This window comes from Triticum urartu, chromosome 4A (assembly GCF_056163025.1).
Source record: "Triticum urartu cultivar PI428250 chromosome 4A, HENAU_Tu73, whole genome shotgun sequence".
NCBI lineage: Eukaryota > Viridiplantae > Streptophyta > Magnoliopsida > Poales > Poaceae > Triticum > Triticum urartu.
Window position 1 is genome coordinate 148053764 of NC_141876.1, and position 25829 is coordinate 148079592.

At 50.4% G+C, this 25829-nt stretch overlaps 1 protein-coding gene across 1 annotated transcript; it reads right to left on the bottom strand.

Moving 5' to 3' along the window:
* Window positions 1-2669: 2669 nt before the first annotated feature.
* LOC125551348 (uncharacterized) lies at window positions 2670-10527 on the bottom strand. The gene is made up of 2 exons (XM_087518030.1): window positions 10154-10527; window positions 2670-9574 (listed from the first exon to the last, which is right to left on the bottom strand). Exon 2 carries the CDS (start codon window positions 5390-5392, stop codon window positions 2684-2686), a length of 2709 nt encoding a protein of 902 aa, XP_087374156.1. The 5' UTR covers window positions 5393-9574; window positions 10154-10527; the 3' UTR covers window positions 2670-2683.
* Window positions 10528-25829: the final 15302 nt, after the last annotated feature.

Genomic DNA, 25829 nt, shown 5'->3' on the forward strand with positions numbered 1-25829 from the left:
GCTGGGCCCATGAGGGTGCTGCTACTTCTTCGACTGCTAGAACTGCGATTTGGACGAGGGCGGTTGGGCTGGGAGGCGGGGGGGTGGAGTCAACAGCTGCTTGCTGGGTTGTTGAAGTCCCTAGGCCGACTGGCGCGGTCCTTGGACCGAGTTCTGGAGTTTTTGAGTCCGCCACCGCAGTCCTCGGGCCGGATTTGGCTGTGGCAGCTTTGGGGTTTTCCGCCAAAATCCTCGTTCCGGCTACCGGAGCTCTGGAGTCGGATCCTACGTCTTCGGGAGGAGCTGGCACAAAAATGGAGTCTGATTCTGGTGAAGGCTTGACAGACGGCTTGAGGAGGCGTTGAAGGGCGACACCAGATGGTATTGCTTGGCAGGTAGAGCCGATTCGTGCTAATGCATCTGCTTGGTCGTTGTCATTCCTTGGCACATGGAGGAACTTGCACCCTTCGAAATACCCGCTGAGTTGCTGCACGAGGAAACGGTAGCTCGCCATGTTTGCATCTTTCGCGTCCCAGTCGCTAGATGATTGCTGGACCACTAAGTCCGAGTCGCCATAACACAAGATCCGGTGGATGCCAAGCTCTTTGGCAAGCCGGAGCCCGTGAATGAGCGCCTCGTACTTGGCGACGTTATTGGAGGCGGCAAAGTGGATTTGCAGCGCATACTTGAGCTTGTCGCCTTTGGGAGAGGTGAGGACGACGCTGGCTCCCAAGCCAGTGCGCATCTTGGAGCCGTCGAAATGCATCCGCCAATGGGTGGAATCAGGTGCTGGAGGTAGGTACTGGGTCTCGGCCCAGTTGACGAGGAAGTCGGCCAGTACTTGTGACTTGATGGCGGTGCACGGCTGGTAGTGGATGGTGTAAGGACCCTGCTCTATGGCCCATTTGGCCACTCGGCCAGAAGCATCTCGGCTACCAATGATCTCGGCAAGTGGGGCCGTGCAGACCACCGTGATTGGATGCTCTTGAAAGTAAGGCTTCAATTTCTTGGCAGCAAAGTGTACGCCATAGCACATCTTCTGGTAGTGGGGGTAGTTCTGCTTGGAGGTCGACAGTACCTCGCTCAGGTGATATACCGGTCTCTGGACAGGCAGCGCCTTGCCTTCCTCCTTGCGCTCTACTACAATGACCGTGCTGACTACTCGGCTAGTGGCAGCGATGTACATGAGCATAGGTTCCTTGGGAGTCGGAGCCGCCAGGATGGATGGAGTAGTTCGCATCTTCTTCAACTGGTGAAAAGCTTCGTCCGCCTTATGCTTCCACTCGAAAAAAGTGGTCTTCTTCATGAGTTGGTACAAGGGGAGAGCTTTCTCGCCCAGCCGACTGATGAATCGGCTGATGGACGCTAAGCAGCCGGCGAACTTCTGCACATCCAGCAGTCGGCTAGGTACCTCCATTCTCTCAATGGCCTTGATTTTTACTGGGTTGCATTCTATGCTGCGTTCAGAGACTAGGAAGCCAAGGAGCTGGCCGGCTGGTACTCCGAAGACACACTTCTCGGGGTTGAGCTTGATCTGGAACCGGCGCAGGTTCTCAAAGGTCTCCTTGAGGTCTTCCAGCAGTGTCCCACGCTTTTCCGTCTTCACCACCACGTCGTCCACGTAAACGTGGGCGTTCCTGCCGAGCTGCTTGAGGAGGCACTTCTGCATGCAACGCTGAAAGGTGGCGCCGGCGTTCCTTAAGCCGAACGTCATGGTGAGGTAGCAGAAGGCTCCAAACGGCGTGATGAAGGCGGTTTTCAGTATGTCGGCCGGGTTTAACTTGATCTGGTGATATCCTGAATATGCATCCAAAAAACTCAACAGCTCGCATCCGGCTGTGGAGTCTATCAGCTGATCGATTCTTGGTAAAGCAAATGGGTCCTTGGGGCAGGCCTTGTTGAGGCTCGTGTAGTGAATACACATTCACCACTGCTTGTTCTTCTTTAGTACCAGGACCGGATTTGCTAGCCATTCTGGAAAGAACACTTCCATAATGAAGCCGGCTGCTAGGAGTCGGGCTATCTCTTCTCCGACAACTCTTCTCTTCTCTTCTGATAAGCGGCGCAGGGGCTGTCTGACCGGCTTTGCATCAGATCGGACATGTAACTTGTGGTCGGTGAATTCCGTCGGTACACCTGGCATGTCCTTGGGGGACCATGCAAAGGTGTCTCGATTCTCACGGAAGAAATCAACGAGCTCGCCTTCCTATTTGCTGTCGAGGTTTGCACCTACGACGGCGTACCTCTCTGGGTGCTCCGGGTCCAATGGTATCTTCTTTGTCTCTTTCGCTGGCTTCAACGAACCCTCAGTCTCCGACTCTTTTGGGTTGGGTGACACCTCAGGCTGCTCGCCGGCCATCGCCACAACTCGCTCAAGGAGCCGCTTCTCAGCCGCGATTACCAAGGACTCGGCCAGCCGACTGCTCTCTGCTGCGCAAGCAGACGACTTCTGGTAGTCGCCAGCCATAGTCAGAATTCCCTTGGAACTGGGCATCTTCATCTTGAGGTAGGCGTAGTGGGGGACCGCCATGAACTTGGCCAAGGCAGGTCGGCCAAGCAGCGCATGGTATGGGCTCTCAAGATCCACCACCTCAAACCAAACGGGCTCTCTACGGAAGTGATCTTTGTCCCCAAAGAGGACGTCCATCAGGATCTTGCCGATTGGCGAGCAGGAAAGCCCAGGAACAATGCCGTGGAACACAGTTCAGCTGTTCTGAAGCTGTCTTTGCTTGATTCCTAACTTCTCCATGGTGTCCTTGTACAGGATATTGATGCTGCTGCCCCCGTCTATCAGAAATCGCGAGAAACGCGCGGCTCGTCTGTCCATAGCAAAGGTGGCGTTCAGTACCAAAGCATAGGAGCCCGGACTCGGCATCACTTCTGGGTAGTCAGCCCTGCTCCAGCTGATGGGCCTCTCAGACCAGTGCATGAACTCTGGCATCTCCGACGCTACCGCGTTCACCTCTTGTCGCTGCAGCCGCCTGCTGCGTCGATCATCAGCCACACTGGTGAACACCACATAGGCTCCATGCTCTTCAGGGTATTCGTCTTGTACTACGCCGACTGGCCTGACAGCCGGCTGCTGGGGCAGAGGTGGAGGCGGCTGCCCAGCAGGCGGGGGAGGCAGGAGGCCGTCTCCCTTGGTGATCCTGGTGAGCCAGTGGCACTTCCGGGTGGTGTGATTTGACGGCTTTGCACCACTGTGGAACTTGCAAGGTCCATCCAAGGTCTGCTCGTAGGAGAAGGCCGGCAACCAGTTTGGCTTGCCGCCTTTCTTTCGCTTGGGCGGGGGCTGCTCTTCTGGCTGCTGGGCTTCAACGATCGCGACCTGCCGGCTGCTGGAAGCCGCCTGCGTGGCCTTGCGCTTGTTGTCGCCCTGCTGTTGTCGCCGGCCGGCGTCTGCCGCCGGAGTTCTTGGAGCTTGAGGAGCCACTTTGCCAGTCGTGCTGATTTGAATTTCCGCCTTCATGGAGGAGTCGGCCGTGGCGTACTTGTCCGCTATGATCATCAGCTCGTCAAGGGTTTCTGGCTCATCGCAAAGGAGCTTGTGCTTGAGGAGGGTGCCTTCTCTGCACCCGGCCGTGAAGTACTCGATGGCCTGCACCTCGTGCACGCCCTCGCAGGAGTTTCGAAGCTCGGCCCAACGCGTGAGGTAATCGCGAGTCGACTCGTTGGGGCCTTGCACGCACAAGGAGAGCTGACGAGGCTTGGGAGGACGCTTGTACGTGCTGGTGAAGTTGCGGACGAACGCTTCGGTGAAGTCGACCCAGCTGTTGATGCTGCGGGGCTTTAGGATGTTCAGCCATGTCCGGGCCGTGCCCTGGAGCATGAGCGGAACGTATTTTACGGCGACACGCTTGTTGCCGTTTGCTATGCTGACAGCCGTGGAGTAATCGACTAGCCAGTCTTCCGGCTTCACGGAGCCGGTATACTTGGGCGTGTCTCTTGGGAGCGTGAATCCTCTGGGAAAGGGCTCGTCCCGAATGCGGGGGCCGAAACAAGGCGGACCCAGCTCGTCTTCTTCTTCCAGTGCTAAGGATCGGTGGAGTCGGTCGATCCGATGGCGGGCGTCGTTCTCTCCAACTCCTTCTCGGCGGCCAAGGCGGTCACCGAGAGTCGGATGGTCAACAGGCGGCGGGGAGACTCGCCTCTCCTTGCGGGGAGGGGGAGGCGGACAGTCGTCCCGTCGTTCCACTGCCCTTGGGCGGCTGTCTCGGTCGCGCTCTATGGTAATGCGAGTCCGACTGTGGCTGACAGTCAGCTCCTTGTCTCTTCTTCCTCGGCCGCCGCCAGTCGGCGTCCGAGATGTCGCGCCTTGGTCTCGGTGAGGGTCGTCGTTGGGCCGTTGAGGCGCCTCCGCGCGGCAGCCGGCCTCGTTCTGCGCGGCGGCCGCGTCGAGAAGCCGTTGGACTCGCTCCATCATGAGGTGGCGTTCTTCACCCTCGAAATTGTCCAGCTCGTCCGCCGCTGCCTGGGCGGCTCGGATGTTCTCTGCTGGTGTAGCGTACACAGGGCGGCTTGCCCCAAACAGGTTGGCGATGGCTACGCCGCGCTGCCAGACCGCGCCAAGGCGGCTGGGCTCCGCCAGGGCCGGCGAGACGCCAACGGCGCGATCCATCTCCCGCTGGTAGGCTTCTGACAAGCGCCTCATGCTGGCCAGCTTCTTCGTGCCTTCAACGAGCTGAAGGCGGCGCGCCTCCAACGTCTCTGCGTCAACGTCTTCCGGAATGGGCGCAGTTAGGTCTTGCAGCGCCACGCCGAGTGAGTCAGGCGCTCCTCCGCCGGGGAACTCGTCATGACTGATGACTAGCACCTCAGTGATAGTGCTTCCGTCGCTCTCTGCGTGGGGGAGAAGTTCGTCGTAGACCACCACGTTGGTGGGGAACGCGTCGAGCGACGCGGTGTCGGAGTCGACCAGCATCGGGTCGGTGGAGCCTACGGACTCCAAGTCTACGGCAGGCTCGCCAGAAACGTGGAGTTGATCGAGGAGGCCCGCGAGGAGGTTCTCGGGGCCATCCGTGCCTGCGTTGGATGCAGGTTCGTCGGAGAGGCGGACCTCGCTGACGAGTTCGGCCAAGGAGCTGACCGCGCAGGCGATCTCAACGCCGCTTAGCGCGTCGGCGCAAACTCCATCGGGCGTGCCTGGCTGGCTGCGCTCACTAGGGAGGAAAAGGGTTCCCGTCCAGAACAGATCTCCAGACGGCGGTGCACCAGGCCCCACGGTGGGTGCCAAATGTCGGGGGTTTGGTGCGTCATATGCCAACGGATGGCTTATCATGGTGGGGGCGAGTAGAACGTCGCCGGTGCCTGGAAACGGGATGAGGCGAAGACATGCACGCCGGCGAATCTTACCCAACTTCGGGGCTCTCTGGGGAGATAATACCCCTACTGCTGCTCTGCGGGGTCTCCGCATGATCACTATGGTAAAGTGCTTACATAGTTGCTCCTTGAGCTGTTTTCTGGTGGTAGGAGAGGGCAAGACTAGCTCTCTCCCTCCTATATGATTTGGTCTAGAGCTAATGGGTTCCAACCCTTTGCATGGGTGCCCTGGGGGGTTTATATAGGCCTACCCCCCAGGGGTACAATGGTAATCTGGCTGGGCGCGGGCCCAGCCGTCAGTGTCTCTGGCCTCCGTCTTCTCTGCTGACCGCTGGGGCCCGCCGACTGCGGGCCCCGCTGACTGGCCGAGTACGAAGCCGACAGGCCGCGTCCGCCGCGGGCGGGTCTTGCCGGCTGCTGATTACTGTAGCCGTACTTCTGATGACGCGGGATCGATCATGAGGTCATGGCAACAGCCCCGCCGCCTGGCGGGCGATCACTGTTGCCACTCCCCATCTCATCTTCATTAATGGCGCGTGGGCCCCGGGGGAGGGCTCGGCCGACTCCCCCGGGCCGACTCCCGACGGGTCCGACTGGTGGTTCTCCCGCCGTCTCCCGGGGTCTCACTGACCGGTGGGCCCTGCTGCCTCCAGGCCGTACAAACAAGCCGTCGTGGGTGCAGGATTCGGCCCTGCGGTGCTGATGTCAGGGCCGACATGGCAACAGGGCCACGCCGCACGGAGATCTTCCGGGGTACGGCGTGTTGTGGCCATGCCTGCCCTTGGTGAGGGGCGGGGGTGGGCTTTGCTGTAGCCACGCCCCTGCCTCGTCCCCTTTGATGAGGTCATGGGGTTTGTTGGAGTCGCAGGCCGACTCCCCAAAGCCGGCTTCTCTGGAAGTCGTCCCTGGGACTCGGCCATGAGCGGGAGTCGTCCGCCTTGCCGTCGACTCCTCAGGAGGCAGCTCTTTGTCCTGGGGTCTTGAGGGGCGCACCTGCCCCAATGTCTTGAAAGGTTATGGGACTCGGGTTGGCCTACCTGTGGCCCATTACTCCGACAATCGGAAACCTTAATACATGTGTGAGTACATAGACAAACACTATATCCCAAGTGGACCTCTACTTGACTAGCTCTTTGATCAAAGATGGTTAAGGTTTCCTAACCATTGACATGAGTTGTCATTTGATAATGGGATCACATCATTAGGAGAATCATGTGATGGACAAGACCCATCCGTTAGCTTAGCATAATGATCGTCCAGTTTTATTGTTATTGCTTTCTTCATGTCAAATACATATTCCTTCGACTATGAGATTATGCAACTCCCGGATACCAGAGGAATGCCTTTTGTGTTATCAAACGTCACAACGTAACTGGGTGATTATAAAGATGCTCTACAGGTATCTTCGAAGGTGTTTGTGAGTTGGCATAGATTGAGATTAGGATTTGTCACTCCGAGTATGGAGAGGTATCTCTGGGCCCTCTCGGTAATACACATCATAAGCTTGCAAGCAAACGACTAAGGAGTTGGTCACGAGGTGATGTATTACAGAACGAGTAAAGAGACTTGCAGGTAACGAGATTGAACTAGGTATGAAGATACCGGCGATCGAATCTCGGGCAAGTAACATACCGATAGACAAAGTGAATAACGTATGTTGTCATAACTGTTCGACCGATAAAGATCTTCGTAGAATATGTAGGAGCCAATATGAGCATCCAGGTTCCGCTATTGGTTATTGACCAGAGAGGTGTCTTGGTCATGTCTACATAGTTCCCGAACCTGTAGGGTCCGCATGCTTAACATTCGATGATGATATTGTATTATATGAGTTATGTGATTTGGTGAATGAATGTTGTACTACCACAGTATTCGGACACCAAAAGTGTTCCCGAGTGTATCGGGTATTTATCGGAGTACCGGAGGGGTTACCGGAACCCCCGGGGGGAACATATGGGCCACATGGGCCATGGGAGGGGAGAACACTAGCCCACAAGGGGTGGCGCTATACCTGGCCATCCCTCGGGCCGGGCCGGGCTTTGGGCCGGGCCAACCAAAGCCCGACGCAAAAAAAACAGGCCCGAGCCCGGCCCGGCCCGGCCCGGCCAGACTGCCGGGCCTAAAAATCGGTCCCGAGCCCAGCCCATCATGCTAAAATCCCGTCAGGCCTCGGGCCACGGGCCGGGCCTCTTCCTTAAACGGCAAAAATGACGGGCCCGGGCCTGGCCTGGCCCGGCCATCGGGCTCAAAACCTAGGCCTGATCCCGGCCCGTGGACAAGGTCGGGCCGGGTCGGGCCGACCGGGCTAGGCTGCCCATGGCCAGGACTAGGTGGCGCGCCCCCCTTATGGCAGGAGGCCGAATTGGAGAAGGGGAAGAGGGGGTTCAACCCCCTTCCTTATCTTCTTCCCTCTTCCCTTTTTCCTTCCGGCAATCATGGCAGGGGGAGGCCGAATTGGGGAAGACCCCAAGTAGGATTCGGCCTACTTGGGGCGCACCCCTTGGCTGCTCCTCCCTCCCTCCACCTATATATATATATATATATCTGTGTGTGTGGGGGGGGGGCATCCCTAGCACACCCCAGACAATTGCCTAGCCGTGTGCGGCGCCCCCTTCCATCGTTTACACCCCCCTTCATATTGTCATAGTGCTTAGGCGAAGCCCTGCGGAGATCACTTCACCATCACCGTCATCACGCCGTCGTGTTAACGGAACTCATCTACTACCTCTACGTCTTGCTGGATCAAGAAGGCGAGGGACGTCACCGAGTTGAACATGTGCAGAACGCGGAGGTGCCATGTGTTCGGTACTTGATCGGTGGAAGCACGAAGAAGTTCGACTACATCAACCGCGTTGTGAAACGCTTCCGCTTACGGTCTATGAGGGTACATAGACACACTCTCCCCCTCTTTGCTATGCATCTCCATGGATAGATCATTGCGTGTGCGTAGAATTTTTTTGTTTTCCATGCAATGATTCCCAACAGCTAGTGTGGTTATGGGTATCCCCAACCGCCCGTTTAGGGATAGACATTTTTCTGTTTGGTTGATGTGTGAGGTTAGCCATGTTTTGTTTGATTTGGATGATGAATCATGGTTGGGGATAGCCATTTCTAGAAGAAAAACAAGGATATCAAAGATATGTCCCCTCACTCCCCGGCCCCCTTTGCCCATTGAGCTGTTGTTGCACAAAATCAAACAAAGGATCAAATTTTTGGAGAGAAAAATCAAGGGGAGGTAGTACACACCAGTACACCACGCACACACAACATGGCATGCACAGACCACACACACCACACCTAGTGAGTACATCATGCATGCGCATACGACACACACCACGCCCCGCTGAGTACATCGCGCATGCCCTGCCGGAGAGAAACCGCCTCCATCCACAGGGCTCCGATGGCCGCGCGCGGTATTGACTTGTGTCTACCGCCTCCATGCCCTATGCTGGGTTAACATTGCAACCCCGATGCGATAGATGATCGATAGAGGAAGAAGAGATGGAACGACAAGTAAACAACGCAAGGAGAGACCCATACCGCCGTGTCTCACCTCTCAATTGTCGCGCTTCGATCTATAGCCACCACGGTAGAGAAAAGAGAGATGGAAAGCGGAAAGAGATAGGGTTGGCCTTTTGTTTGAGAGGTGAACAAAATAAAACCGAGAAAACGTTTCACGGCCTGCCTTTGCGTCGTGCATGCGCTCAGGATGCCCAAATCTATGAGATTTTCACGGACAAGTAGAGCCTCGTTTTACGGGAATATTACGAGTATCCGGCCATCCTTATTCCTACTCGCCCACCAACCAAATGACAGGTATCCATGCAAAAGTACGATTATCCCTATCCCAAACTGTGATAGCCCAGCATCTAAACACATCCCTATAGACTCTAGCTCAGAGACTCTCTACATGGATAAGCTCAGAGGTGGAGCTATGTGTACTCCAGGGGTCACTCCCCCCTCCCTGCGTGAAAAAAGATCATGAGTGTTTAGGTTCAAAAAAATTAGTCTTTGTCCATTCATCTTTGGCTAGTGGTAGGCGCCCGTCGACCGGCCCAAATTTGGGCCAGGCACCGCTCAATTGTCTGATTCCTTCATGTACAACTATTAGATTTGGCTTTCCCTTGAGTCATCTTCTTCCCGCATAGGTCGCAATAGAAAAAGGGAAATCCCCACGCTCCCCTGGCACGCCGCTTCCAGGCCCTCGCCATTGTGGTCGTAGCTCAGGAGCTCCGGTGAGATCTCCTCCGTGGCCAACCAAGCGATGTTGTACTTGCTAACAGCAAAAAAACGTAGTCATCGCCATGGATGTGGCTGCAGCAAAAAACTCGATCTACTTCCCCAACAAATCTTGCAACGCCCCCAACACCTTGGTTGAAAAACACCCCGCACTGACGCTGCACCTCGCCGCCATTTTTGGTTGCAGCTCTTATTTTCACGGGCGTGAAAGCAGCAAATGTTGACACCGATGGTAGCAAAATCGACAATGGTCGTAGCAAAAAAAACACATAGTTGTGGGTCTCAGTAACCTCATGAAAAAATGGATGTAACAAATCAACAAGGCGGTAGTAGCAAAAAATCAAAACGGTTGTAGCAAAAGTGATACAATGGTTCCAACACAAAAGTACATGGAAGCAAAAAATTGGTTAGTACCAGCAAAAGTCGAAGACAGTTGTAGCAAAAGAAATACACTGATTCCACCAGGGAAACAAGCATGGTAGCAAATTTTTTGGTTTGTTCCAATAAAACCCAAATACTTGGTACCAAAATCTGAAGTTGGTTCCAGCAAAATAAACACACACTTGGTTGCAACAAAAATAAACTGGCCGAGATCTCCAGCATTTTGTCGATGTACCTCCAACATCTTGAATGCATGCCACCACGGGGTCTCCCGCACTTGTATCCGTTGTCTCCGGCATCGGTGGGTGTTGGTTGCAACACTTGTCGCCGTCGCTAATCTCATGGAGAGGAGCATGCCGCCGCTGATGGACCCAAAAAAAGGAATGCACATGCCGAGCTATGTGGTTCTTCTCTCATGGCGAAGGAGAGGGGTAGAAAGAAAGAGATGAGAACATGTTGTGTGGACACGAAATGAGCAAAGAGGAAGGCCACGGGAATGAGGGGTGGACAACGCAGTAGAAATGATAAGATTGACCCTAAAGCGGTGCATGGGGCCCTGACATGCATTGTGATGTGTCTTGATCTAACGTGCAGTGCACGTCCGGCGTAACGCTTCGCCCGGCGGGCCGGCAGCAAATGTGTTTTTTAAAAGGCGTGGCCTACCCAGTTTTTTTGAGACATTCTTGCTAGACTTTATTCAAACTGCCACCATGTTTACAGGAATGAAACTAAGATCCCCGGGTTGGTCTAACCAAATATGGCGACCCAACCCGAGTGAAAGTGCATGTCTAGCGAGATTGTGAGCCTCCAAATTCGAGCTCCTAAACTCGTGGATTATATTACATGAAGAAAAAGCATAAGATCTAGCTATGATTTCATGTATAATAGCCGCATGGCCTGCCAACGACGACCCCTGCTTGATTTCTTCCACCACGCTCTTACAATCAGACGCAACGTAAATCTTCTGAACATATAAATCTTATGCCACTGCCAACGCTTCCCTCACTGCTAATGCCTCAAGTATGGTTGGGTTATGGATGTGCCTAAAAGTAATAGCCGACGCACCCAGAAAGACTCCATGTATATCCCTGCAAACGACTGCAACAGCCCCCACTGTCCCGTTTAAAACTGCTGCATCAGCATTCATTTTTACATGCTCCAAAGGCAGTGGTAACCACTGAGACAGTCTGCTACTCATGCTCAAGCGTGCCTGTTGGTTGGGCTTCACTAGTACCTGCAGGTCCCTCAAGTAAGCATTGATAAAAGTATGAGTCTGCAGCGGACTGCCAAAGATGTCCTCATGAACGGCTCTTCTCCTAGCTCTCCAGATCGCCCATAGTGTCACCACCAAGCGAGTGAACTCCTCTTCTGATAGTATTTCATGCAGTGTGAATATCAAACCTTTGGCGTTTAATTTCAGATTATTGCACATCTTCTCAACTAGTTCTTCTGAAGACAGTGACCAAATGCACCTGGCCATAACACAATCAACAAGTGTGTGCTTCCATCCATCATGAGTTGAACAAAAGGGACATGCAAACGTAGTTGACATGTGACGGTGATGCAATACATCCCCCATAGGGATTGATTCATTACACGGTCTCCAAACGAAATTCCTCAGCTTCGAAGGCACCTTGATATGCCATATTGCTACCCAGGCCTTCATCTCTCTATCAACAACAGACGTCCCCCCGGCGCCCTCAAGGAGATGCGCTTGCTGAAATTTCAGATTGTACAACATCTTGTAAGATGATTTCACAGAAAACTTGCCTTGGTGGTCCTCTCCCCAGGCCCAAAAATCATTGATCCTCCTCGTACATAGTGGTATCTTCAATATCTCCTCCACATCAATAGGAACAAAAACTCTTCTTAACTCATTCTCTCGCCAAGACGATGATGAGGCATCGATAAATTCCGAAACTAATAAAGGCGGCTGGGATACTAGTGACGTGATTGACCTTATTAGTCCCGAATGCGGCAACCAATTATGTTTCCAGATACTAGTACTCTCTCCCATTCCAATTCTTCTAATAATGCCCTTGGAGACCACATCACGACCATCCAATATCGCCCTCCAAATCTATGATGGTTGGGCTCCCAGTTCAGCCTCAAGAAGTGAAACCGATGGGTAGTATACTACCTTTAATATCCTTGCACTCAAGGTGGCTGGACCCTCAATCAACCTCCATGCTTGTCTGGCAAGGAGGGACAAGTTGAAAATCTCTATATCCCGAAAGCCGAGACCTCCCAAAGATTTGGGTTTAGTGCATATGTCCCAAGAGACCCAACAAGGCTTCTTCTTACCCTTTTTACTACCCCACCATAATTGTCGAATCATAGATGTCACGCTCTCACAAATGCCACATGGTAATGTGAAGCATGCCATAGAATAAACTGGGATTGCTTGAGCAACCGCTTTTATCAACACTTCCTTCCCTGCATATGGCAATAACTTTTCCATCCATCCCTTGATCTTTTCCCAAACTCTGTCTCTCAAGTATTTAAATGTACCATTCCTTGAGTGACCTACATCTGTCGGCATGCCCAAGTACCTCTCATTGAGTTGTTCATTGTGCACATTAAGGGAATTCTTTATACCTTCACGAACAGACTGAGGACATCCCTTACTGAAAAAGATGGACGATTTCTCATTGTTCACCCTCTGACCCGAAGCGTTACAGTAAGTAGTCAACAGGTTTGATACTTCAGCCGCCCCCTCATCACTCGCCTTAAAAAGCAGCAGACTATCATCAGCGAAGAGAAGATGGTTGACAACCGGAGCTGTCGGGGCCACCTGTACTCCCACAAATTGCGATGATTGAGTTCCAGATTTCAAAAGGCACGAGAGGCCCTCCGCTGCTATCAAGAAGAGGCAAGGGAAGATTGGATCTCCCTGTCGAATACCCCTGGTGGGTTTAAACTGTTCTAACTTTTCTCCTTTAAACAAAACTGAGAAAGACACTGACTTAATCATGCCCATCAAAATATCAATCCATGCCCGTGCAAAACCTAGTTTGGTCATGACATCCTCCAAATAATCCAATTCTAGCCTATCATAGGCTTTCATCATATCCAATTTTAGCGCACGGTGACTATTGGATTTGGCCTTGCTCCTCTTCATAAAGTGTAGACATTCATAAGCGCAAATGATATTATCCATAATTAATCTTCCTGGAACAAATGTTGATTTCTCTTGAGATATAATGTCTGGCAAAATCTGCTTTAATCTGTTTGCCACCACTTTTGACGCAATTTTATATAGAACATTGCACACGCTTATAGGCCTGGATTGAGTGAGAAGGGTTGGGTTCATTACCGTTGGTATTAAGACCAAAAAGTATCATTAATGCAATCCACACTTTCTTCTCCCTTGACAATTCGCAAGACCGCATTTGTCACCTCCTCTCCACAAACGTCCCAGTGCCTTTGATAAAAGTGAGCAGGAAACCCATCCGGCCCTGGGGCTTTGGTAGGGAACATCTGAAATAATGCTATTTTCACCTCCTCCCTCGTGTATGGAGCACACATAATCCCATTCATATTTGTCGTGACTTTGCGGGGTACATGTTCCAAAACAGCCTCCATCCCTGTTACACCCTCCGAGGTGTACAATTCTTTGTAAAAGTTTGAAACCAATTACTTTAGATCCGTTGGATCATCCACCATAATGCCCAAAGCACTTGAAAGTGACTTGATCATATTCTTCTTTCTCCTCAAGCTTGCTCTCATATGAAAAAAAATGGTGTTCTTATCACCCGATGTAAGCCATTCAATTCTCGACTGTTGATGCCACAATATCTCCTCCCTATGGTACAATTCAACAAGTCTCTCATGGACCTTCTGTTCCTGATGGGTTGGACTGACGCGCGCCGGATCATCTCGCAGCCTCCCCAATTCTTTCTTAAAATGTTTAAGTTTTGTCCTAACCGACCCAAAGGTGTCCCTGTCCCAAAGTTTCAGATTTTTCGAGAGGTTGGCTAGTTTTTGTTTAATATTCTCCATTCACAAGCTTGGTTGGCTAGCTGACCAAGAATCCTGAATCATATCTCATAGATTTTCATGCGTCTCCCATGCCACTTCATACCTGATGATCTTGCTTGCCCCTTTCAGTATTGATTGTGTACTGTTTAGTTCAAGCAAAATCTGGCAATGATCTAATGTAACTGCATCTAGATGGGTCAAACTCGCATTGGGGAATAGCGAGCACCACTCAGCCGACCCTAGAGCACAGTCCAGTCTAACTCTTGTATAAGATCCACCTGTTACTTTCTTCTCAAAAGCCCCAAACCTTCCTTTGAAACCTATGTCCATCAGCATGCAAACATCCACTACATCACGAAATGCTTGAATTTGTGCATTACTCCTCTGCCCAATTCCCACATGTTCATCTGGGCAAAGGACCTCGTCGAAATCACCTATGCACAGCCACAGAAGGTTGCTTGTGTTGCTGATGTTTTTGATGGTATCCCATGTCTGGTGCCGTAAGTGAGTTTGGGCCTCACCATAGACAACTGTCATTCTCCATAGATCACAACCTAGATCACTTACAGAAATATCCACATGATAGTCCGAGTACCCGAGAATATCAATCTTTATTGCATTATTCCAAAAAAGGCCAATGCCTCCACTTCTACCAACACTGTTTATAGCATAAGCATTATCAAAAACCCACTGAAGATGCTAAGTTTTCTACCCTTGCCTTGTCGATTTGTGTTTCTAAAATACAAAGCATGGTAGGGGCAAAGTTCTTCATGATATTGCGAAGCTCGCGAACTGTCGAGGCCTTGCCCGCGCCTCGGCAGTTCCAGCATATGTAACTCATTGTGCCCGGCGGCGCCCCCTCGGGAGCCCGCCGATTGAGTACTGGCAATAGTTGTCATGTCTTCCCCACCTTCCAAATCTTGCTGATTGGTCAGTTTTTTGGGGCTCTTGTTGGTCTTCCTTGGTGACACATACACTGGGGTAAGGGAGGAACCCCGTGTAGTACCATCCCAGTAGTAACAAGGGCACTGCTAGCTCCCGTAACGGACGCCATGGCAGTCCTTTCGGTGGCCGCTACATGATTCTCCTGCGACTGGCGCTTGTTGGGGATCCTGCTTGTTTCCCCCACCACCCCTATGTCTATCTCATTGTTCCCAGATACAGTTTCAGCAAGCAATCCCTTTCCTGATCATTTCTCAAGCATGGTTGTCCCCCCTTGTCCGGGCTGGCTATCTCCTCCATTACTGGACCAGTTTCAGTTTCCTCAACCCCCACCGGGAGATCATCCTTGTTTGCCTCCTTGCCTGGGAGTTTGCATCACCAGATTCAGTACGAGATGCTCCAGAAGTAGCATTCCTGGCCTGTTCATTCACCACACCTCCTCCTCTGGTAGGAACAAAACCACGGCCAAAACCGCCGCGGCTTCGGCCCCTGCCGCGAGATGAAAATGTTGGGGAACGTAGCAGAATTTTAAAATTTTCTACGCATCACCAAGATCAATCTATGGAGTCATCTAGCAACGAGGGAGAGAGGAGTGCATCTACATACCCTTGTAGATCGCGCGCGGAAGCGTTCAAGAGAACGGGGTTGATGGAGTCGTACTCGACGTGATCCAAATCACCGATGACCTAGTGCCGAACGGACGGCACCTCCGCGTTCAACACACGTATGATTGGGAAGACGTCTCCTCCAACTTGATCCAGCAAGGGGGAAGGAGAGGTTGATGAAGATCCAGCAGCACGACGGCGTGGTGGTGGATGCAGTAGGATCCCGGCAGGGCTTCGCCAAGCACAGACGGGGAGGAGAGGTGTTACGGAGGGAGAGGGAGGCGCCAATAGCAAGGGTGCGGCTGCCCTCCCTCCCCCCTCTTTATATAGGGGCCTTGGGGGGCGCCGGCCCTAGGAGATGGATCTCCAAGGGGGCGGCGGCCAAGGGGTGGCTCCCCCCCCAAGCTAAGTGGGGGGGCGCCCCCACCCCTAGGCCTCCCCTGCGCCACTAGGGGCTGGTTCCCCTCCCAATTCAGCCCATGGGGCCCTTCGGGATAGGTGGCCCCACCCGGTGGTCCCGGTACAATACCGGCGACCCCTGAAACCTTCCCGATGGCCGAAACTGAACTTTCTATATATAAATCTTTACCTCCGGACCATTCCGGAACTCCTCGTGACGCCCGAGATCTCATCCGGGACTCTGAACAACTTTCGGGTTACTGCATACTAATATCTCTACAACCCTAGCGTCACCGAACCTTAAGTGTGCAGACCCTACGGGTTCGGGAGACATGCAGACATGACCGAGACGACTCTCCGGTCAATAACCAACAGCGGGATCTGGATACCCATGTTGGCTCCCACATTCTCCACGATGATCTCATCGGATGAACCACGATGTCGAGGATTCAATCAATCCGTATACAATTCGCTTTGTCAATCGGTACGTTACTTGCCCGAGACTCGATCGTCGGTATCCCAATACCTCGTTCAATCTCGTTACCGGCAAGTCACTTTACTCGTGCCGTAATGCATGATCCCGTGATCAACCACTTGGTCACATTGAGCTCATTATGATGATGCTTTACCGAGTGGGCCCAGAGATACCTCTCCGTCATATGAAGTGACAAATCCCAGTCTTGATTCGTGCCAACCCAACAGACACTTTCGGAGATACCTGTAGTGTAACTTTATAGTCACCCAGTTACTTTGTGACGTTTGGCACACCCAAGGCACTCCTACGGTATCCGGGAGTTGCACAATCTCATGGTCTAAGGAAATGATACTTGACATTCGGAAAAGCTACAGCAAACGAACTACACGATCTTTGAGCTATGCTTAGGATTGGGTCTTGTCCATCACATCATTCTCCTAATGATGTGATCCCATTATCAATGACATCCAATGTCCATAGTCAGGAAACCATGACTATCTTTTGATCAACGAGCTAGTCAACTAGAGGCTCACTAGGGACGTGTTGTGGTCTATGTATTCACACATGTATTACGATTTCCGGATAATACAATTATAGAATGAACAATAGATAATTATCATGAACAAAGAAATATAATAATAACCATTTTATTATTGCCTCTAGGGCATATTTCCAACAGTCTCCCACTTGCACTAGAGTCAATAGTCTAGTTACATTGTGATGAATCGAACACCCATGCAGTTCTGGTGTTGATCATGTTTTTCTCTAGGGAGAGATTTAGTCAACGGATCTGCCACATTCAGGTCCGTATGTACTTTACAAATCTCTATGTCTCCATTTTGAACACTTTCACGAATGGAGTTGAAGCGATGCTTGATATGTCTGGTCTTCCTGTGAAACCTGGGCTCCTTGGCAAGGGCAATAGCTCCAGTGTTGTCACAGAAGAGAGTCATCGGTCCCGACGCATTGGGTATGACTCCTAGGTCGGTAATGAACTCCTTCACCCAGACTGCTTCTTGTGCTGCCTCCGAGGCTGCCATGTACTCCGCTTCACATGTAGATCCTGCCACAACGCTTTGCTTGCAACTGCACCAGCTTACTGCCCCACCATTCAAAATATACACGTATCCGATTTGTGACTTAGAGTCATCCAGATCTGTGTCGAAGCTAGCATTGACGTAACCCTTTACGACGAGCTCTTCGTCACCTCCATAAACGAGAAACATATCCTTAGTCCTTTTCAGGTACTTGAGGATATTCTTGACCGCTGTCCAGTGTTCCATGCCGGGATTACTTTGGTACCTTCCTACCAAACTTACGGCAAGGTTTACATTAGGTCTGGTACACAGCATAGCATACATGATAGACCCTATGGCCGAGGCATAGGGGACGACACTCATCTTTTCTCTATCTTCTGCCGTGGTCGGGCATTGAGCCGTGCTCAATCTCGTACCTTGCAATACAGGCAAGAACCCCTTCTTTGACTGATCCATTTTGAACTTCTTCAATATCTTGTCAAGGTACGTACTCTGTGAAAGACCAATGAGGCGTCTCGATCTATCTCTATAGATCTTGATGCCTAATATATAAGCAGCTTCTCCAAGGTCCTTCATTGAAAAACACTTGTTCAAGTAGGCCTTTATGCTTTCCAAGAATTCTATATCATTTCCCATCAACAGTATGTCATCCACATACAATATGAGAAATGCTACAGAGCTCCCACTCACTTTCTTGTAAATGCAGCCTTCTCCATAAGTCTGCGTAAACCCAAACGCTTTGATCATCTCATCAAAATGAATGTTCCAACTCCGAGATGCTTGCACCAACCCATAAATCGAGCGTTGGAGCTTGCACACCTTGTCAGCATTCTTAGGATCGACAAAACCTCCCGGCTGCATCATATACAATTCTTCCTTAAGGAAACCATTAAGGAATGCCGTTTTGACGTCCATTTGCCATATTTCATAATCATAGAATGCGGCAATTGCTAACATGATTCGGACGGACTTCAGCTTCGCTACGGGTGAGAAAGTCTCATCGTAGTCAACCCCTTGAACTTGTCGATAACCCTTAGCGACAAGCTGAGCTTTATAGATGGTTACGTTACCATCCGCGTCTGTCTTCTTCTTAAAGATCCATTTATTTTCTATGGCTCGCCGATCATCGGGCAAGTCAGTCAAAGTCCATACTTCATTTTCATACATGGATCCTATCTCGAATTTCATGGCTTCCAGCCATTTGTCGGAATCCGGGCCCGCCATCGCTTCTTCATAGTTCGAAGGTTCACTGTTGTCTAACAACATGATTTCCAAGACAGGGTTGCCGTACCACTCTGGTGCAGAACGTGTCCTTGTGGACCTATGAAGTTCAGTAGCAACTTGATCTGAAGTTTCACGATCATCATCATTAACTTCCTCTCTAGTCGGTGCAGGCACCTCAGGAAAATTTTCTTGAGCTACGTCACTTACCGGTTCAAGAGGTAATACTTCATCAAGTTCTACTTTCCTCCCACTTATTTCTTTCAAGAGAAACTCTTTCTCTAGAAAGGACCCATTCTTGGCAACAAAGATCTTGCCTTCGGATCTGAGGTAGAAGGTATACCCAATAGTTTCTTTAGGGTATCCTATGAAGACGCATTTTTCCGATTTGGGTTCGAGCTTTTCAGGTTGAAGTTTCTTGACATAAGCATCGCATCCCCAAACTTTTAGAAACGACAACTTAGGTTTCTTCCCAAACCATAATTCATACGGTGTCGTCTCAACGGATTTCAACAGAGCCCTATTTAAAGTGAATGCGGAAGTCTCTAAAGCATAGCCCCAAAATGATAGCGGTAGATCGGTAAGAGACATCATAGATCACACCATATCGAATAGAGTGCGATTACGACGTTCGGACACACCATTACGCTGAGGTGTTCCAGGCGGCGTGAGTTGTGAAACTATTCCATATTTTTTTAAGTGTGTGCCAAATTCGTGACTCAAGTATTCTCCCCCACGATCTGATCGCAAGAACTTGATTTTTCTGTCACGTTGATTCTCAACCTCGCTCTGAAATTCCTTGAACTTTTCAAAGGTCTCAGACTTGTGTTTCATTAAGTAGACATACCCATATCTACTCAAGTCATCAGTGAGGGTGAGAACATAACGACAGCCACCGCGAGCCTCAACACTCATTGGACCGCACACATCAGTATGTATGATTTCCAATAAGTTGGTTGCTCGCTCCATTGCTCCTGAGAACGGAGTCTTGGTCATTTTACCCATGAGGCATGGTTCGCACGTGTCAAATGATTCGTAATCAAGAGACTCCAAAAGTCCATCTGCATGGAGCTTCTTCATGCGTTTGACACCTATGTGACCAAGGCGGCAGTGCCACAAGTATGTAGGACTATCATTATCAACCTTACATCTTTTGGTATTCACACTATGAATATGTGTAACATTACGCTCGAGATTCATTAAGAATAAACCATTCACCATCAGAGCATGACCATAAAACATATCTCTCATATAAATAGAACAGCCATTATTCTCGGATTTAAATGAGTAGCCATCTCGAATTAAACGAGATCCTGATACAATGTTCGTGCTCAAAGCTGGCACTAAATAACAATTATTGAGGTTTAAAACTAATCCCGTAGGTAAATGTAGAGGTAGCGTGCGGGCGGCGATCACATCGACCTTGGAACCATTCCCGACGCGCATTGTCACCTCGTCCTTCGCCAGTCTCCATTTATTCTGCATCTCCTGCTTTGAGTTACAAATGTAAGCAACCGCACCGGTATCAAATACCCAGGAGCTACTACGAGTACTGGTAAGGTACACATCAATTACATGTATATCACATATACCTTTAGTGTTGCCGGCCTTCTTGTCTGCTAAGTATTTGGGGCAGTTCCGCTTCCAGTGACCACTTCCCTTGCAATAAAAACACTCAGTCTCGGGCTTGGGTCCATTCTTTGGCTTCTTCCCGGCAGCTTGCTTACCGGATGCGGCAACTCCCTTGTCGTCCTTCTTGAAATTCTTCTTACCCTTGCCTTTCTTGAACTTAGTGGTTTTATTCACCATCAACACTTGATGTTCCTTTTTGATTTCCACCTCTGCTGATTTCAGCATTGAATATACCTCAGGAATGGTCTTTTCCATCCCCTGCATATTGAAGTTCATCACAAAGCTCTTGTAGCTCGGTGGAAGCGACTGAAGGATTCTGTCAATGACCGCGTCATCCGGGAGATTAACTCCCAACTGAGTCAAGCGGTTATGCAACCCAGACATTTTGAGTATGTGCTCACTGACAGAACTATTTTTCTCCATCTTACAGCTGAAGAACTTGTCAGAGACTTCATATCTCTCGACCCGGGCATGAGCTTGGAAAACCATTTTCAGCTCTTCGAACATCTCATATGCTCCGTGTCTCTCAAAACGCTTTTGGAGCCCCGGTTCTAAGTTGTAAAGCATGCCGCACTGAACGAGGGAGTAATCATCAACATGTGATTGCCAAGCGTTCATAACGTCTTGGTTCTCTGGGACAGGTGCGTTACCTAGCGGTGCTTCTAGGACATAATCTTTCTTGGCAGCTATGAGGATGATCCTCAGGTTCCAGACCCAGTCCGTATAGTTGCTGCCATCATCTTTCAGCTTGGTTTTCTCTAGGAACGCGTTGAAGTTGAGGACAACGTGGGCCATTTGATCTACAAGACATACTGTAAAGATTTTAGACTAAGTTTATGATAATTAAGTTCATCTAATCAAATTACAAAATGAACTCCCACTCAGATAGACATCCCTCTAGTCATCTAAGTGAAACATGATCCGAGTCAACTAGGCCGTGTCCGATCATCACGTGAGACGGACTAGTCAACATCGGTGAACATCTTCATGTTGATCGTATCTTCTATACGACTCATGCTCGACCTTTCGGTCTTCTATGTTCCGAGGCCATGTCTGTACATGCTAGGCTCGTCAAGTCAACCTAAGTGTATTGCGTGTGTAAATCTGGCTTACACCCGTTGTATTCGAACGTTAGAATCTATCACACCCGATCATCACGTGGTGCTTCGAAACAACGAACCTTCACAACGGTGCACAGTTAGGGGGAACACTTTCTTGAAATTATTACGAGGGATCATCTTATTTAAGCTACCGTCGTTCTAAGCAAATAAGATGTAAAACATGATAAACATCACATGCAATCAAATAGTGACATGGTATGGCCAATATCATTTGCTCCTTTTGATCTCGATCTTCGGGGCTCCATGATCATCGTTGTCACCGGCATGACACCATGATCTCCATCATCGTGTCTTCTTGAAGTTGTCTCGTCATCTATTACTTCTACTACTATGGCTAACGCTTTAGCAATAAAGTAAAGTAATTACATGACGTTTATGTTGACACGAAGGTCATAAATAAATAAAGACAACTCCTATGGCTCCTGCCGGTTGTCATACTCATTGACATGCAAGTCGTGATTCCTATTACAAGAACATGATCATCTCATACATCACATATATCATCAATCACATCCTTTGGCCATATCACATCACAAAACACTTGCTGCAAAAACAAGTTAGACGTCCTCTAATTGTTGTTGCAAGTTTTTACATGGCTGCTATAGGTATCTAGCAAGAACGTTTCGTACCTACGCCAAAATCACAACGTGAATTGCCAATTTCTATTTACCCTTCATAAGGACCCTGTTCATCGAATTCGATCCGACTAAAGTGGGAGAGACAGACACCCGCCAGCCACATTATGCAACTAGTGCATGTCAGTCGGTGGAACCAGTCTCACGTAAGTGTACGTGTAAGGTCGGTCTGGGCCGCTTCATCCCACAATGCCGCCGAATCAAGATAAGACTAGTAACGGCAAGATAATTGACAATATCGACGCCCACAACTGCTTTGTGTTCTACTCGTGCATAGAAACTATGCATAGACCTAGCTCATGATGCCACTGTTGGGGAACGTAGCAGAATTTTAAAATTTTCTACGCATCACCAAGATCAATCTATGGAGTCATCTAGCAACGAGGGAGAGAGGAGTGCATCTACATACCCTTGTAGATCGCGCGCGGAAGCGTTCAAGAGAACGGGGTTGATGGAGTCGTACTCGACGTGATCCAAATCACGGATGACCTAGTGCCGAACGGACGGCACCTCCGCGTTCAACACACGTACAGTTGGGAAGACGTCTCCTCCAACTTGATCCAGCAAGGTGGAAGGAGGGGTTGATGAAGATCCAGCAGCACGACGGCGTGGTGGTGGATGCAGTAGGATCCCGGCAGAGCTTCGCCAAGCGCAGACGGAGAGGAGAGGTGTTACGGAGGGAGAGGGAGGCGCCAATAGCAAGGGTGCGGCTGCCCTGCCTCCCCCCTCTTTATATAGGGGCCTTGGGGGGCGCCGGCCCTAGGAGATGGATCTCCAAGGGGGCGGCGGCCAAGGGGTGGCTTCCCCCCAAGCCAAGTGGGGGGCGCCCCCACCCCTAGGGTTTCCCAACCCTAGGCGCAGGGGAGGCCCAAGGGGGGGCGCACCAGCCCACTAGGGGCTGGTTCCCCTCCCAATTCAGCCCATGGGGCCCTCCGGGATAGGTGGCCCCACCCGGTGGGCCCCCGGGACCCTTCCGGTGGTCCCGGTACAATACCGGCGACCCCTGAAACCTTCCCGATGGCCGAAACTGAACTTTCTATATATAAATCTTTACCTCCGGACCATTCCGGAACTCCTCGTGACGCCCGAGATCTCATCCGGGACTCTGAACAACTTTCGGGTTACTGCATACTAATATCTCTACAACCCTAGCGTCACCGAACCTTAAGTGTGCAGACCCTACGGGTTCGGGAGACATGCAGACATGACCGAGACGACTCTCCGGTCAATAACCAACAGCGGGATCTGGATACCCATGTTGGCTCCCACATGCTCCATGATGATCTCATCGGATGAACCACGATGTCGAGGATTCAATCAATCCGTATACAATTCCCTTTGTCAATCGGTACGTTACTTGCCCGAGACTCGATCGTCGGTATCCCAATACCTCTTTCAATCTCGTTACCGGTAAGTCACTATACTCGTGCCGTAATGCATGATCCTGTGATCAACCACTTGGTCACATTGAGCTCATTATGATGATGCATTACCGAGTGGGCCTAGAGATACCTCTCCGTCATACGAAGTGACAAATCCCAGTCTCGATTCGTGCCAACCCAACAGACACTTTCGGAGATACCTGTAGTGTACCTTTATAGTCACCCAGTTACGTTGTGACGTTTGGCACACCCAAGGCACTCCTACGGTATCCGGGAGTTGCACAATCTCATGGTCTAAGGAAATGATACTTGACATTCGAAAAAGCTACAGCAGACGAACTACACGATCTTTGAGCTATGCTTAGGATTGGGTCTTGTCCATCACATCATTCTCCTAATGATGTGATCCCGTTATCAATGACATCCAATGTCCATAGTCAGGAAACCATGACTATCTTTTGATCAACGAGCTAGTCAACTAGAGGCTCACTAGGGACGTGTTGTGGTCTATGTATCCACACATGTATTACGATTTCCGGATAACACAATTATAGCATGAACAATAGACAATTATCATGAACAAAGAAATATAATAATAACCATTTTATTATTGCCTCTAGGGCATATTTCCAACAGAAAATCCCCGCCCCATAGGCTGCGAGTACATCACAGTTCGGCGTTGAGCTATCATCCATTTGCCCCACTTTTTATCTTCATCCTTCCACACACTGTTGCCACATTGCTCATGGCTATGACCCATGAAGCTGCACACCTGATAAAAGAACGGGATCTTTTCATACTTAACAACGAGCATGCGTCTGCCTTCTCCTTCCACAATAAGCAGGGTAAAGCGAGTCAAAGGTTTTGCAGTGATTATCCTCGCTCTTACCTTGACATAATCTCCTTCATAATAGAGGGTGGGGCGGATCTGCACCACGCGGACCTTGCCAATTCTGCGAGCTAACTCATCAACAATTGATTCATGGCGATACATATCAGGTATCTTATGTATTTTCGCCCAAACATACAGGCCATCCAGAGCCACCAATTCTGGGTCTGTCTTGCCATCATAGTCCTTAATGATCACCCCAAGCCCCCTGAAGAGCCATGGGCCTCCATGAACAACCCTTTTCTAGTCCCCAAGGCAAAAGAGCTGGAAGATGAACAAGTTCTCACCCGCCTCTCTGAACTTAGGTGTCTGGGCCAGCCCCCATATGAATTTCATGTTCTCAAAAAACGCAGAGGAGCTGAAGGATCTATTGGTGTTGACACGGGCTATCGCCATCCACCTGGCCTCCGCCTCAAACTTCTGGGCATCAGCCTTCCCAATGACCACATCATCCAACTCCTCCTCCAGCAGCTCCATATTCTTCATCATCTCCTCCAGATCAGTCTCTAACTTCTTCCCCGCCTGCAATGAAGGGCCTCCTTCCGCCGCCATGGCGGCGAGTTTCAGCAAAGCGCACCTGAGTCTCCAGTAATCCCCCTCACCGCCTCCAGTGGGGGCGATGATTCGGCAGCAATCACAAAAACCAGCTTCCCTCGCCGACGATCGCAATCGCCAGAGGCGGCGCTAGAAACCCTAAGCGTGAGGGTACTTGTATAGGCTACCCAGTTTTTTTCTTGAGACACACCTACCCAGCTTTAGGGAAAAACAAATCGATATCTAGGCCCAGCACTCACTAGATGGCTGGAATGGATGCAGCCCATGGCCCAGGAGCTCACTCCTCACACGCCACGCAGAAACGCAGCACTCGACGACTCAGCAGCCGCCGCCGCGGCGCCACCCACCGGCCACGGGGACTGCGGCACACATCAGCCGCCGCCCACGGCCGGACAGGCCACCGGCACACCGCACACAGCAGCAGGGCGAGTCGGAGTCGGCCAGCCTACGACTCCACGCGGCCACAAGTACACCCAGCTACCACCGGCAACACAGGCAACTCCCAAAAATGAGCTCCTTCTTGAATTTGATCCTATCGTACCCTCAATTTCTCCAATTCTCCTGAATGACTACAAGCTTCACATATAACTTCTTTGAATCATTCCCAATTTTCGTCCCCTATTTTTTTTTTACGGCGTTCTTCTTCCCCTAAATTTCACTTAGGTCATTATCTGTTCATGTCGTTACCAATATGCTAGCATAAACAATTCACTCAATTGTTGTTTACAGATTACAAATTGTAGTATATGTAGCTATGTGCAAGGCCAGTCAAAATTGTAGTGCCTGGCAAATTATCATATGCTCCCACGCGTCCTCTGTACAATGTAAGGGAGTAGTAAATTTTGGCATAACTTCTTTTGATCTGCTCACTTGATCTTGTAACAAATAAGAAGAGAAGGTATACTGATTAATGCGAATGATCTAGTTTGAATATTTTGTGTGTTCTTTAGCTTGGCCCGCCCAGCAATTTGTGTGATGCTCCACTACTGTCCGTGGGGTAACGGGGCTAGGCAATGGCACTGAAGGTGCTATGTTTA